This window comes from Halichondria panicea, chromosome 1 (assembly GCF_963675165.1).
Source record: "Halichondria panicea chromosome 1, odHalPani1.1, whole genome shotgun sequence".
In the NCBI taxonomy this organism is placed as follows: domain Eukaryota; kingdom Metazoa; phylum Porifera; class Demospongiae; order Suberitida; family Halichondriidae; genus Halichondria; species Halichondria panicea.
The window spans coordinates 7,280,425-7,296,639 of NC_087377.1; the positions used below are offsets into that span (position 1 = coordinate 7,280,425).

Below are 16,215 nucleotides of genomic sequence, written 5' to 3' on the forward strand. Positions count from 1 at the left end.
TTCATGGGAACTATCATCCCCTTCACTTGAGCAATCGAGTTCAACAGTCCGTGTTTCTTGCTCGTTCTGAGTTGTTATCACATCACGACTGAAAATTATTTTCTCTCGTTCTATGTCATAGAGACGGTAGGCTTTGGTTTCAGTACCGTATCCTAACATGAGACATTTCCTTGCCTTGGCGTCAAGCTTTTGTCGCTCATCACTAAGAATATGTGCATAGCACACACAACCAAAAGTCTTGAGATGGCTAACGTTTGGCTTTTCTTCAGTCCAGGCCTCAAAAGGTGTCTTTCCTTCAACAGCTGTTGTTGGACTACGATTTCGAAGATACGCGGCTGTTAAGAGTGCTTCAGCCCAGAAATTCTTCTGCAATTTAGAGTCAGATAGCATTGAGCGTACCATTTCCATCAGTGTTCTATTCATACGTTCTGCCACCCCGTTCTGTTGGGGAGTCTTTGGCACTGTGAACTGATGACGTACTCCTTCTTTCTTCTCTAGAGGTGTACTCTCCTCCATTATCTGTTCGTAGAGTCTTCAGTTTTCGTCCACTCGAGTTTTCCACTAGGGCCTTCCACTCCATGAACTTCTGAAACACTTGATCCTTGCTCTTAAGCACATATACCCACACGTATCGAGTGGCATCGTCAATAAATGTGACGAAATAGAGACCTCCACCCTTTGATGGTGTAGAGATTTTGCCACAGACATCACTATGTACAAGTCCTAGGGGTACCTTGGCTCTCTTTCCTCCAGTCTTTGGAAAATGGCTCTTGTGATGTTTTCCATCAACGCATGCTTGGCAGAAGCTGATCTCTTTTGACGAGTCATAGTCAAAACCAGTTACAAGTTCCTCTCTGGCTAGCTTCTGTAAGTTTCTTACACTAATGTGTCCATACTTTCGATGCCAGTTGTCGACTCTTCGACCTTAGTCTCTTCGACCTTTGTCTCGGCTGCGTGTGTGTACACGCTATTCGAAAAACAGTTCAAATAGTACAGTTCTCCTGCTTTGGTTGCAACAGCTACAAGCCTTTTGTTGAATAAAATCTGACAGTTGGCTTTCCCGAATCTCACAGTTTTTCCATTTTCTGTAGCCACTGAGACACTGAGCAGATTATATGACAATCTTGGGACATTTTGCAACTTGCAGGTCTGGCTTCTGCCACTGGGTAATTTGCTGTTTAGCACCACGACTCCGCGTCCAACAGCATCAACTTCATACCCATCACCCAGTTTGACTTTCAATGGTGCCTCAAGATTCTTGTACTCGACAAATACACTACGATCGTTGCACATGTGGCTGGTAGCACCCGAGTCCACTATCCAAGCAGCCTTAATTGGATCTCCCGTCATCGCATGCTGTGCACATAGTATCACATCCTCGTCCACTTGAGCTGCATTAGCCTTGGGTGGGATTCTACAGTTTTTCTTGATGTGACCGAGTTTTCCACAATTGTAACACTTTGGGCCTTTCTTCTTGAATTTATGACTGGCAGCCATGGCTCTGTCATTTCCAGCACTAGATTCTTCTTTACCCTTCAGCTTGCGCTCCTCATGTAGTAACCTCTCAGTAACAAGTTCCATCTTGGGTACTTTAGCGTTTGCTTCGAGAGCTGTGACAAGCATGCTATACGACTCCGGTAGGCTAGCAAGTAGATGAACAACTCGATCTTCTTCCGAGACAGGATCGTCTATCACTGACAGAGCGTCAAATACTTCTGTCATAGCCTTCACATGAACATGTACGGAATCACCGTCTTTCAGTCTAAGGGCATACAGTTTGGGCATACAGTTTACGTCGCAGTTCTGACTTATTCGCCCAGGTTTTCTTCTGAAATTGGTTTCTCCAGACTTCCACAGGATCCTCAGGAGTTCCAAGTAGGTACAGCAGCGATGGTTGAGCACAATAATTGCTAGTGCACGATCCTTCCTAGCCAAAAAACTTAGCTAGCCTGTCTGCATCACCTTCTCCAGGAGCGAGTTCAGAGCCATTCACGATTCCCCACAATCCATCATTCATCAATGCCATTTGACATTGGATTTTCCATGTAGGGAAGTTTGACCCGTTCAAGGGTTGAACAGTCACCGACTTCGATTCAGCCATTGTTCGATCAGGTAAGTCTTTCAATACTGTAACTAACAACAAATAGCTTATAGGAGCTAAACAAGGCCTGGGCCCATAACCTGTTGCAGAGTAATAAGCTTAATCAACTTGGTAAGTTTGAGATTGCACAAAACACGTGTAAGAGTAAAACTAGAAATTACACTTACCTTAAGGTGACATATTTTCACAGGTAGATTTGTTTGCAGTTTTGTACATTTTGCGGTATAATTTTTTGCGAAATGTCGATCTGGATACATTAAACTAGCCTCCTTCGCAGGCCTTCCTTTTTCAGTTGTAATTTTGTTTCTGTTGTTTGTCACAATGTTAACACCATACAGGAATAATTGGAGGAGCAAAGAAAGAAAAAAGGAAGCCACTAAGAAAAGGAAGGCCTGCCCCGCTAAGTCTTGTGATCTGCTACTGACGTAGCCCGGGCAAATTTAATTGAGCGTGGGCAAGAGTAAACCGCAATATCTGTCCTCCCACACACTGTAACCTTCCTCTACTATCTATGCTGTGACACACTACTGTATTTACCAGGAACTTAACTAGAGGCAAAGCAGTGTGTGAAGCTACAGAACACAGTATGTAGAAGTTAGCTCTACAAGATGAAGCATGAAAGGCTAGAGTACTGTATCTGATAATAGCCCTTGTCAAAAGGACCTGGACAAAGAAGGAACCTATCCCAGATCCTGGACAACTCACAGCAATACTTCTGACATGCCAAAATTGACAGATCCCTTCGTGTCATCAGAAGGAATGTTTTAGTCCAAGTCATAATAAAGAAGAAGATTGCCCTGGCATAATCACACTATCCAAACTAGAAGTGCAAGGGCTACCAATTTTATCCTCGTATAATTACAGTAGAACTACAGCAGAACTACAGACTACAAGACTCGCCTTATCAAACTCAATGTGCTCCCACTCTCAAGACCTCACGCTCGACCTAGTCAAATTACAGCAGACAATGTAGACCTGAGTGCTTATCTACAGGTATTATTTCCGTATCCACTATAGAGCTGGTTCTACTGCCAGAAAGTTTCCAAAAGGAGCAGAACCTCTAAAACTACTACTACAATAGGATTACACGACTATGGAATTGACGATCTAACATCAATACAATCTATTACATATATTGAACGAAGGGAAAATTCGACATTGGTGCTCGTGCCCCTGTGAAAACTGTCTCATGCACACAAATTAGTATGGTTTAGTCTCACTCTGTCAGTACTCATGACATCACAACCTTGCAACATTGTCATGTCATTCTCAAATACACTGTTTCTAGACTAGACTACTGCTCAATAATAACTCAAGCCTCAATTTGAGGCTTGAGGATAGGCTCAAAGATAGACCTTTAGTCTTCAGACTTCACTATGCTAGGTACTATTAAAAGCCATCGTATGATAATATCTCTCCAGACTTGCATGAAGTAAATCTGCAATGCGTAGGCATCCTGTGGCTTTGTTGCCTGTCAGGCTCCGCCCATCTACTAAAAGCCCACGCTCATTTTCACTGTGCCACCACTGTGCCACCGTCACGCGACTTAGCGAGGCAGGCAGGCTCTCCTTTTTCTTGGACGGTTTGTTCTTTCTTTCTTTGTTCCTCCAATTCTTACCGTATTTTATCTTATTGACCGTGTGACAAAGAACAGAAAAAGGAGAGGCTGCAAAGGAGGCTAACATTAAACAAGAGGGCGGCCAATTATTTGCGAGTACTAATTTTTGCGATTTTACTCTCATTCGCAGAAATAGCAGAAATTAATACACGCGAAAATATGTCACCAAGCAGAGATCGGTTTGAACGCTAGGGTGGGTGTCTGCAGAGCCAGCTTGCTTCCAAAAGCCAAACCATCATGGCATTAGGTCATACTGGTTAGGACAGAACAGTATAGTGCTAGGGCTGTTGCGGAGTAAGCTGTTAGTGTTAAATGCAGTACACTAGTAAAATGGCTCTCATCTGGCATGGCAATGGTCACTTGGCGTCAACAACTACATGTAAGCATCAGGAAACCCCTCCTTACCGTATAGTCTGCTGTTTCTTATTATACGAATAAAGGGGCGGGGCGACTCGAAGAGTTTTCCAAAAGAGAGTAAGTTGAAACAAAGTTACGGCCATTTCTAGCTGTTTTTGTAGGCTAATATGGCGACTGTAGAGTAGTAACAAGGATATATTTTTTGCTGTAAGGTCTCTATGAACAAGAACTCTTCGAGTCGCCCTCCAGTAAGTCTTTAGGCATCGAATACTGGTCAGAAAGACAACCTGGAAGCTATGCAGTCAACAAAACTTGACGCTAAAATTTTTAGTTTTTTCCAGCTGACCTCAGACCACTTCATTGGATTATAAGACATAGATACTTTTAGCTACAATAATAGCTAGCATTGTTTCATGTTCTCTTTTCATTGATAATCATTGCTAGTTACAAAAATAATGTAGTGATGAGAAATAAAGAAAATAAATATCTTATGAATTATTCATGAGCAACAAATGTTTGATTTACAGGTGAAATAGTTGAGACGAGCCGAGGCGAAAGCCTAACCAGCTGCCCCCGTCACAGTGCCCTCCGCCAGGGAAGGGCACTGGAGAAAATTAAAGTAAGATGTTTAACGAAAAATAGATTAAAATAAGAGGTAAACTAAACATAAGAGATGGGCCAAGCTATGGCGCTAATGGGTGGGAGCTCATGGGTTGGGGAAATAGATAGCACACTCGTTCTGGTTGCTGCTGACTTACGCCACGAGGTAACGAATGTTACTGCGCATGTGTCTAAATTCCCATGTGAGCGCAAGCCACGAGGTAACTGACTGCCCATTGCTGCGCATGTGCGAGCCCCTTTGACCTGCTCCGCCCTGTTAACCCCATTTAATAAACCACTAAATTCCATTTAACACCCACGCAAATTTGAGCGTGGGTGGAACAGTATACCGTAACCTTAAAATAGAACAACATAATCTAGAACATTCCATACAAGTGTCCATACAATTAACTATAAGTGTCCATGTATTCTAACAACTCTAGTTGGGCGGAGCCCGACCGTCCCTGACGGGAGGTCGGGGGACACGCTTATATAGGATTTGTACTTGTGTGTTATGTAATACTGCTTGGAGCATCATGAATATAATTATTTTAAGTGGGTGTTAAACGCAATATGTACCGCACTGCACCACACTGGCTGGTACTGAACAACATGACTTTGCTACTAAATTAAAATAAAGTACTGAGCAAGAATGGCCCAAGTGTTACAATGTTTTGGATGTGGGGATGAGCTATCAAGGCCTGGTAACAGGAGAGGAAAGGAAGTGCTGGACCTGTGGACAATGCTACTGGAGAATGAGGAAGAACAGATGTGTGCTGATGTCCACATTAACAGTATTGTAAATGGCAGTGATAAAAACAGATTGCCCAAAATGTGCAGGAAATGTTTCAGTAGATATAGCAGCTTTCTTGAAGCACAGGTAATAATGAAAATAAAATTTGTAATTAGCTGAAAGAAGTAACTAAGTCTTAGGTCACACTGTCCACATAAACATGACTTAGAACAAATATCACAGCACAAGCAATTGAAACCGAGATCAACATGTTTGTAATTGTCAATATTTCGGAAAAGACCACCCCTTCTACAATCTGTAGTGTTGAAGTTTGAAGCATGTTCTTTAATCTCATTATCAACTTGATGGTAAATTCTTGCCTTCAAAAGGGTTACACGTGATGGTTTACCATCTCGACTAGCCTCGATTCCAGGCCGATTAAAATACGGCCTGGTACCTATTGCAGGGGTGATAGTGCGCATGCGTTAGTTTATTCTCCAGAATCTGGGGAATCCCCTTTTTCTTTCTCTCATCTATTTTCTATCTTTGTAAATCAGCTTAGCTGTCTATTGCGTTGTTCCAGAAGGCTTTCACACTAGTTTGAAGCCAGAAGAGGCTCTCATCTACCTCTATGACGGTTGTATGGTCAGGATGTCTTACCTTGGATCTGTACAGGCTATGGGAAGTGTATGGTGCCTCAAACTGCTACTTGCGAAGACAACCCGGCTATAGGACCATCCTAGACGTAGATGAGAGCCTCTTCTGTCTTAAAACTAGTGTTCAAGCCTTCTAGACCAACGCAATAGAAGGCATAAGCCACAGCTTTACAGAACTCAGTCATAGAGATAAAGTATTACGGAACATATTTTTAGTAAACGGACTAATTTCCTGTGTAATTTACTAAGGTTTTACGTTCGTAGTACGATTACCCATATTCTGGGTAATTTGAAGCGCATGCGCACTATCACCCCTGCAATAGGTACCAGGCCGTATTTTAATCGGCCTTGAATCGAGGCTACATCTCGACCTGCTCTACCGGTCTCTTGTACATAGCTACTGATATCGTCTGACAGGCCAACATGAATGATTTACCGAATGTTGGGACAATCAACACCCATACCAAATGCCATAGTAGCTACAACAATGCGAAGATTGCCATCACCCTTAAATAAACGAATGATTTCAGATTTATGGGCTGGATCAGTGACACTTGTAAACATGTCCACGAGGCGAAATTCAGAAAGATCAGGTGCATCATCAGGATTTGTGAATGCAGCTCCAAGGTAATCCTTAAAGAAGAGGTACATGTCACCACACACTCCAAAAGAACGTCCATATATGATTGTTTTGGGAAACTTGTTTCTCTCGATTACCAATTTCTGGGCCAAGTTTTGGAATGTCTCTGGTATACTTTTAAATAATCCAACAGCATAAATCAAATTTGGGATTACTGGGACTCTCGTAATGACAAATGGGTTTCTTAGGCCAACAATACAGGAAATTAATGAAATGTCACTTCGGGTAGCTGTTGCTGTTAGTGCCATCACATGAACTGATGTTGGAATGAGGCTGCGCACTTCTCTAATTCTCAACAGCATTTGCCTGAAAGTCTCACCCCTGCAATAATATTATTGGTACACATGTTAATAAAAAACGATGAGTCAAATACATACCATTTCTTCACACAATGAGCTTCATCGATTATTAAAGCCTTGAGTCTATTAGCATACACATCTCCCCCCAGAAGTCTTCTCCAATGCTTTTTGCTGATGATCATTTCAGGTGTAAAGAATACTAGCTGATACTTTCCGTGGAAGATCGCATCCATTGTAGCTGCATCAGACATCTTGCCCGAGACATATGTGCTAGAGATGCCTTTAGAACAATAGATGGCTACCTATATATAGAATAAAAGCATCCAGCTTAGAATGATCTAGTTATGTGTAAACAGCTCATATGCACATGTACGTATAATTATATGTATGTTCTATCTAGCCTTACATACCTGATCATGAATGATGGCCAGCAGAGGAGTGACTACTACTACAAGAATGACCTTTCTCCTTCTCCAATATTTTGTCAAATGCTGCAGGCAAACAAGCATAGCAAAGGCTCTTTCCAAATCCAGTAGGCAATACAGCAAAGACATCTCTGCCTCTCAGAAAAGAAGTGACTACTTCCAAGCTCGTTAGCAGCTTCTGTGACAGCTTGTGTAACTTTCTCCATTTTGCTCAAGGCAGCTCCGCCCAGCTGCACACCCACCTAGCTAAGTGGGTGTTAACCAACCACTTGCAATACTGCAATCTGATTGGGCTGCACTCCTCAGTGCAGCAGTACAAAATGGAGTTTAAGTTCGTTAAACCGTAGATGTAGGAGAGAGGGATAGAGCGGTTGCATCGCGCGTCATCCACCCACGCACAAAAGTTTTTGGAGGACAACTAGCCTCGATTCCAAGCCGCTGAGAAAGGCGGCCTGGTATACACTGTTTACGCATGCGCCAGAATTACCAAGAATCTTGGTAATCGTAAATTGCAGTATATTTATCAGTATTCTTATTCCGCATTAGTTTGTAAAACATTGATATCCGTTTCATTTATAATGATGTCATTGAAAAAAGAAATCTAGTCCAAGTTGTGTAATGGCTGCTACCTTCTCTTCTGCTCTTGTGTACGCGTTATCCTGTGTTGGAATACCAGGTCTAGTCTTGAAAGACAAGCAGCTGGAGGCGTTGAAGTGTCTGTACGCTGGTGTTTATGTGGGTACCGTACCGACCGGCTATGGCAAGTCCCAGAGCAAGTCCCAGAGCAAGTCCATCTGCTTTCCAGACACTCCCTTTCTTGATTGATATGAAGCTTGACAGGACCAGTGCACCTCTCTCTGAAAGAAGTGTTGTGATGGTGATTTCTCTTGTTTCTCTGAGTGAAGCCATCTTCAAAGTGTTGGTGTGTCTGTTCGACGTTCAGTGCCATTCTCTCTGGAAGGAAGTATTGTTGTGACATTTGCTGAAAATTGGTCACAGAGTAAGTACGTGGTATCTGATCCGAGAACTGTGTGGCCTGAATGTGTTTACAATCCAAGGGACTTGTGTGTATCCGATCCGAGGGACTTGTTGCTTGAGTGTGTATCCGGACTTGTTGCTTGAGTGTGTATTAATGGATAGTGCTTTCAATGGTAAATCTATTGTGTAAATCAATAAGTATAGTCCTCACATTATGTTACGTCACAGCCACTGTACTTATCCACATTTATTTTTTATCCACAGGTTTAACTAATTTCTTATGAGATTAACTTGTCGCCTGAGTGTGTATCCGATCCAAGCCTCAAGTTAATGAATAAATCTACAGAGCTGATGTTTTACTTAGCTGTCTCTGTCTACAGTATATGCAGAGAGGTAGCCTCTTCTTTTTCTTTTTTCTGTTCTTTATCACAATAAGATAAAATACTGTTTTAACGTTCAATGAGATAAATACGGTAAATAATAAATTAATTGTCCACCCACGCGCCAACAGTAAATACCAGGCCCACTATTCAAGTCGAGGCTATTAAGTTGGCAGCAAAAGAGAAGCCTCTGAGTGTCACAAATACATTCACAATTTCAGGGAACTAAGCATCCTCTAATGATTTTATATCTACTGTGAAACAAGTATCCAATACCACTAGCTCTGCACATTCTCCTTACTATTACCATGTACCACCAATGCACTGTTGTGTTGATTGTGTCTCTTTCCCTCTTCTTTCACCGCTTATGCAATGAGTTTTCCTCATTTTGAGGCAAGAAAAAAGACAAGAAAGCGAGGCGCGGATGTTTTCCGAGGCCCACTTCCGTTTCCAATCCCTCTCTCCTACATCTATGGTTAAACGGAGTTAATGGGGTGGAGCGTATGTCTCACATGTATGGTAAAGCGCATGGGTAATATGATAATATCACATGGCGAAGTATCACATGGCCTCGTGCTTGCTATAATCTTAACTCGATTGTCTCCTCTACGTACATACAAGGGAGTCAAGTGAGTTGTCACACTGGTACAGGAGCTGGCTTTATCAGTCTGACCATCCAAACATAAAATCGGTCCTGACAGGGCACAGGGCATCAGTCCAGCGGTAGCAACCTATAGCCCACAGGTTAGTAGCAAGTAATTAATCATACAGCATTCCATAGGGACAATGTGCTTAGTGGGATACAGACATCCCAGCACCAGCACTATAAGCTATTGGCATGGTGATTAACCACCCCTTAAAAGCAACCACCCCATAAAAGCATTCAACGGTCCAGGGCTGGGCAGTCTGCACGGACCTTTGGTACTGTTAGCAGGTATGTAATTAATAAGCACCTGTAATTAATAAGCACAGTAAGCACAGTTAGTATGTATGTAATTAAAGTTAATTAAACACCCTTGATGAACTCTCCGTGGGGGTGAGTGGCTGTGATATCTGCGGGGGTGAAGTGCTTAGCGGGACAACGGCGTCCTGCTAATCACCTAACCCCCTCTCCAGTACCTCCCCCCCCCATCCAAATGGGTCGAGCGACCCTGGGATACATTGCCCACTAAGTGAACACACATTGAACGCAGAATACAGACTGAGCAGTCTGACAGAATATGACATACTGTCTGGGGCATTTACCATGAACACATAACAGACTGGGCTGTCTGGGGCATACAGTCAGGCGTGAACACAGAATATGGCATTGACCCAATACAGACTGGGCTGTCATACAGAACAGACTGGGCTGTCTGGGCAGAATACGGCCAATAGGGCATTGACCGTGAACACAGAACAGACTGGGCTGTCTGGGGCATAGCACAGAATACGGCATTGACCCAATAGGGCATTGACCGTGAACACAGAATAGACTGGGCTGTCTGGGGCATAGCACAGAATACGGCATTGACCCAATAGGGCATTGACCGTGAACACAGAACAGACTGGGCTGTCTGGGGCATAGCACAGAATACGGCATTGACCCAATAGGGCATTGACCGTGAACACAGAACAGACTGGGCTGTCTGGGGCATAGCACAGAATACGGCATTGACCCAATACCGTGCACACAGAACAGACTGGGCTGTCTGGGGCATAGCACAAAATACGGCATTGACCCAATAGGGCATTGACCGTGGACACAGAACAGACTGGGCTGTCTGGGGCATAGCACAGAATACGGCATTGACCCAATAGGGCATTGACCGTGAACACAGAACAGACTGGGCTGTCTGGGGCAGAGCATAGAATACGGCATTGACCCATTGACTGTGAACACAGAACAGACTGGGCTGTCTGGGGTATAGCACAGAATACGGCCAATAGGGCATTGACCGTGAACACAGAACAGACTGGGCTGTCTGGGGCATAGCACAGAATACGGCATTGACCCGTTAACACAGAACAGACTGGGCTGTCTGGGGCATAGCACAGAATACGGCATTGACCCAATACGGGCATTGACCATTAACACAGAACAGACTGGGCTGTCTGGGGCATTGACCGTGAACACTGAATACGGCATTGACCCAATACGGGCATTGACCGTTAACACAAAACAGACTGGGCTGTCTGGGGCATTGACCGTGAACACAGAGTACGGTCAAAATACGGCATTGACCCAATACAGACTGGGCCGTTAAAACAGAACTGTCGGGGGCAATGACCGTGAGCATTGACCCAATACAGACGGGGCTGTCTGGGGCATGGTTAATTATACCCAAGGGATTTGGTGGCCCCTCATTACTTCACTTGCGTTGTAGAATTCAAATTACCTCTCAAAAAAAAAAAAAAAAAAGGCGATCTAGGGCAGTGGTCGGGCAACCTTCAATACATAATATGGTCTAGGGCATTGGTCGGGCGACCTTGAACACACAATACAGACCAAGGGCATTGGTCGGGCGACCTTGAACAGACCGGGCCGTCTAGGGCAGTGGTACTCTAACTGATAGCTAGCAGGCTAATTCTTTAGCAGCTTATACAGACCGGGCAGCCGGGGGCTCTTGTCGTTAAGTTTAAACGGGTTGTTACCCGAGGCGCGCGTGGGCGGCCACGGATATAGTAGTCTGTTGGTTTGTTTGTTTGTGATCGGCTTTTCTGCTCACCTGGATGCTGAGTTTACAGCCTTCACGCAACAATATCTTGATTTAAATAAGGGTCACTAAAGTAGAAAGCTGTATAAGCCTTATACCAGGAACAATGGAACAGGGTCACTAAAGTAGAAAGCCTTAATTATAGCTCCTGCTGCTTTAGCTGACTGGGATCCTACTCCATGCCGGACCTGGAGCCATACTTCTCTGAGACTCCAGGCTTCTTTGCTGTGGGCCACAGTGCATATAGTACCACTACCGGTTCTCAAATGTTTCAGCATGCCTCCAGTCTGGTTTAGTTTTATTGCTCCTTATAGTTGCTGTGCAAGTCATACGTGAGAACATCACTATATGCACTGCATTATATTTCTGGTTTCTTTATAATCATGTCACCAGCCGAGGGTTTGCTAATGTATGTGCATTTATACTTTAGAAAATCATGAGAAAATAGTTGACGGTAGGTAAATAATAGAGCATATAATGATCATGGCCACCTCGCTCTTCTGGCACCAAGGGTATTGATGCCTGGTGCGAAAAGTATATGTACATAATGTAAAGCTATACCATTGCCTTGATCGATATCAGGATGATCAGGTTGCGGCATCAAAAAAAAAAAAAAAATAGTTGGCAGCTACCAATAACTAGCGTGGTACATTAGCATTATATATGTGCGAATTAAACAGACCAATGGCTAGTATTCTACACCCTGTAGTCATTTAATTTCAGCAGCGAAGCAACGAACTTTAGTGTGGTTTTAGCATTGATTGGACTAACAATTAGCCATGTAGGATGTGGGCGTGTTCTGAGCTACTGCGCACATGCTACTGCGCACATGCAGCTCAATGAAACTGCCAAATGGAAAAAAAAAATTGTTGAGAGGTTGTCTCGTACACAAACTGTTGCGGGACCTCGGGTGCCTGGCAAAGAAGTAGAAACTCGTACCTTCACGTGGGAGTATAGATCATGCATGGATTCACCCTACATTTGATCCTGCTGTTGCTAGAATTAAAACGTAAAGGGATCGATCGAGACAATCTCCCGTATTGGTCATGATCCTTTACCAACGTTAGGCGATGCATGTGTAGCAATTACGATACACCAGCTCAGACGGGACATGGGACCACATGCACGCACGTCTGTAGATCAACGCAGCTCAGATCATTGCCGGCACCAATTTGTGTTTATCTTTGCCGAAAAGGCATACCCTGCTAGGTCTATTAAGCCTAGAGTAAACATTATTAAGAACCATTTTTATTTCCTTCCTATAGGAGCGGAGCAACACAACAAACACATAAATTGAGCGCGTTACCTTTATCATATAGCTAGCCAGTATACAATCCCCGTGCACACACAAAATTGTATTGCGCGGTAAAACTCTTCAACTGATGAACTAATTGAGCAGTATGAGGTCACACTAGCGGGGCATAGCCCGGACAACTACCCCGAAAGTATATACTGTTAGTCATGGCGATAGTTCGCTGCACTCCTCAGTGCAGCAGCACAACTCTAAGAGCATCCCCCGACCAAGCATGCGATTATATAATTATTGTACAAATTCCATCGGGTGAATTGCCTGGCGGCATATGCATGAGGATCAAATATCACACCGACACCACTAGAATCATATAACCCAACAGGGGAACAGAGAAAGGCCGCACTAACATAATTATTACGGGTGCGTGTGTGTGTATTGTAGAATAGCTTAGGTTTCCACAATCAACAAGTGCTTCATCCGGCATATATACATGACCGGCAGACATAATGATAATGACTCATGCTATTCGACTTTCATGCCTCATGCAGGCTGCTGCAGGCTGCTAGCCAATTCTGGAAAAACGGAGTGCTATTTAAAAGTCTGTAGACTGCGGTGGGCTGTCGCATGGCAGACTCAGACTATAGGAAAACAGCCTCTCTACACGCCATTCTCGGCAAGACGTGGCTCCAACTTAAAAGTTCGGGGAACAAAGCGAGCTATCGCTATAGCGTGGAACTGACTATCGCATAGCTCTACACATTAATATGTACTCTCAGGCTTCTGGCCATTTTCAGGCAAGACATGACTCCAATTTAAAAATTCGTGGAGCAAAGCGAGCTAGCATAGCTCTACACATTAATATGTACTCTCAGGCTTAGACTGGCCATTTCAGGCAAGACATGACTCCAATTTTATATCGTGGAGCAAAGCGAGCTAGCATAGCTTTACACACTAATATGTACTCTCAGGCTTCTGGCCATTTCAGGCAAGACATGACTCCAATTAATTGGAACAAATAGTAATGTCGCCGTTGTCATATAGCCGCGTTGGTTCTTGGGAACTGACTGGTGCATGGCAGGGCTGCCTCCATTCTGTCAGTATTAAACTTGGACAAAACGGAGAGCACAACAACGTGGACAAAAAGGAGAGCACAACAATGTGCCGTACAGAACACCATGAGTGTATTCATTTGGCAATGTTCTTAACAGAGCGTGACTAACATTGTTAGCCAATTTTGTCGTTAGTTCTGTACGTCGTCATAAGACGTAGTACGGTACATGTTAGGGAGTCCTACATACACTTCCTTGGGCTCAGTTAAATAAATAAACAATACTACTTCCTTGGAGGGGGCTCGCAGCTAAGCTTCTCACCTATTTATTCTCCCTCGCCCATGGATTAATGTTATTCATAGTCATAATTAGTCATTAAGGCATCTCCAACCGGGTGATAACCGCTAATGATATTCATAGCTGCAGTCTTGGGCTTGGCTTGCGATAAACAGCTCAGCCCCTTCCTACGTCGCTCCACCCTACCAACTCCCCTGGCTAGGTAGTTGGGAATGGTGATATTAACAGGAAGGTTTCCATATGCTGATTCAGCAGTTTCGAATTATGAACGCCCTCCATATTTTTATTCATGTCCACATGGCCATGGTGTACTGTATAAGCAAGTTTAGATCTGATTTATGGCTGAGCTAGTGGCTCATAGTATGGCTTCATCGTTTGGAGGAGGCTTGCACAACATGGGCAATACATGCTTTGCAAACTCTGTACTTCAGGGTATGTTTTATACATCTCGTATACAGAAGGTATTGTGTGATGAACGAGTACCACATGGTAAGGAGAATATTAATAATGCACATTCAATTGTTCATGTAAAATTTGTAACAGAACATAGTCAGGGAAGTGAACAGTTATGCATGGTGTGCACACTTAAAAGCCTGTACGACGAATGTCAGACGAGATCCCAAGTTCATCCCTCTGGCATATACTCTCAGCTGAAAAGTAAGGAAGGAAATAATGACATTGTACGTTAGTGCATACAAGCTGCTTACTTTTTATTGAATATACCGAAGGTTTGATGCATCACTGGCAGCCATGCAGGTAATCAAGAAGATGCTCACGAGTTCATGTTGGCAATTCTTGACAGAATAAACAGCCACCTAGTTGTAGACGAGAAGTAAGTGAAGTAAGTGTAGATATTAATTACACTCAGTCAGTATTGCAAACATCACATGCACAGCATGACTCAGTCAGCAATGGATAAAGTAATGGCAACTCTCTTATCGACCACTGGTATGCTTTAAATATTGATAGTACGTGACTATACTTGTTCCTTCAGTTAAATGCAGTGAGTGTGAGCAAGTTTCCACTACATCTATGGTTTCTAGCCACATTCTAATTGTACGTAAGAATAATAATTATAGGGAATTATAATGATCACAGGGAGAAAGTATAGAGAAGTGCATTGAAGCTACTTTTAGCGAGGTGCACCTCAGTGGGTGTAATCATGTAACAGGTATAATTATTAGAAGATTATAAGAGACGTGTGAAAACACAAAACATTATAATTATAGGTGCAAATCTCCTTCAGAGTACAAAGGTACACAATGTAGGAAATGAGTGTATCTCACAAGGTGAGATGGTTGCCTATCATATAAAAACTTTTATTTACATACTATATGTCATTAGAATTGATACTACTGTGCTGCAAGGATGTACCTACACTGCATAGGGTATGTAATGGTGGTAAGTACGTTCAAGAATCTGAGATAAAGGGTAACTTGCCTGATGAAGTGGTGGACGAAGATTTGATCAGTATCCAATCTTACTTCTCTAAGAAACTCCTGGATAAAAAAGGTACAATAATGTATAATAATTTGGTATTGATTATTGCTCTTCTTAGTTCAAGCAAAGAGAACAGAATGGAAAGAGAACAGAATGGAAATGTGGAGCCATTACGTCAAAGTGGAACATGGTTATGTGTGATTCATGTTTTGTCTGGTATCATTGGTAAGTCCAAAGAATAAAAATTAATGTAGCTACTACATACATTTTTAATAACTATCTCTTGTATAGGTCTTGCACTGACATTGAAGTAGAGAAGAATACTCCTTCAGAAGATACAGATTGGTACTGCAGGAACTGTGCAAAGAAAATCATTTTTATAATAATAAATTTTTATTTAATATTAATTTTTGTAGACTACTTTTTACTATCTATTCCATAGCCCTCCATCTTCTTACCTTCTTCACAGTCCACAGTAGGCTAGAGTAGTGTAGATGAGCTAGTCCACAGGAGTCTACTAGTACAGTCTCAGAAGAAGAAGAATTCAAATAGGAGCCCTGACACATACTGTACACTGTGGAAACCGCGCTGAGTCAGCACAATATATGCTGTGTCAGCATATGGAAACCTTCCTGTTATTAGTCGCTTTCGTAGTTGGTGGCTCTACTGAAGTCAGCCAATCAACATCAGCGTA

At 43.0% G+C, this 16,215-nt stretch overlaps 1 protein-coding gene, 2 long non-coding RNA genes and 1 pseudogene across 8 annotated transcripts; 2 read left to right on the plus strand and 2 right to left on the minus strand.

The window, feature by feature from the left end:
- Window positions 1-6,025: 6,025 nt before the first annotated feature.
- Window positions 6,026-7,741, minus strand: LOC135339742 (uncharacterized; annotated as a pseudogene).
- A 107-nt stretch (window positions 7,742-7,848) lies between these two features.
- LOC135340210 (uncharacterized) lies at window positions 7,849-8,867 on the plus strand. Its single transcript, XR_010396254.1, has 2 exons — window positions 7,849-8,580; window positions 8,672-8,867. It is a non-coding gene; the product is annotated as an uncharacterized LOC135340210 (long non-coding RNA).
- Window positions 8,868-14,557: 5,690 nt separating this feature from the next.
- Window positions 14,558-16,184, minus strand: LOC135340149 (uncharacterized). Its single transcript, XR_010396232.1, has 5 exons — window positions 15,980-16,184; window positions 15,787-15,878; window positions 15,522-15,580; window positions 14,789-14,896; window positions 14,558-14,731 (listed from the first exon to the last, which is right to left on the minus strand). It is a non-coding gene; the product is annotated as an uncharacterized LOC135340149 (long non-coding RNA).
- Window positions 14,597-15,983, plus strand: LOC135339961 (uncharacterized). Of its 6 annotated transcripts, none has more exons than XM_064536257.1 (9): window positions 14,597-14,738; window positions 14,830-14,922; window positions 14,977-15,029; window positions 15,076-15,137; window positions 15,180-15,252; window positions 15,311-15,370; window positions 15,426-15,593; window positions 15,640-15,746; window positions 15,813-15,983. In XM_064536257.1, the coding sequence occupies exons 3-8, from the start codon at window positions 14,978-14,980 to the stop codon at window positions 15,720-15,722; spliced, it is 498 nt and encodes a 165-aa protein (XP_064392327.1). In that variant the 5' UTR covers window positions 14,597-14,738; window positions 14,830-14,922; window position 14,977; the 3' UTR covers window positions 15,723-15,746; window positions 15,813-15,983. The 6 variants fall into 6 exon arrangements, with proteins under 6 accessions (XP_064392327.1, XP_064392291.1, XP_064392309.1 ...); XM_064536221.1 differs by having other exon boundaries at window positions 14,830-14,913; XM_064536250.1 differs by having other exon boundaries at window positions 14,603-14,738; window positions 14,810-14,922.
- Window positions 16,185-16,215: the final 31 nt, after the last annotated feature.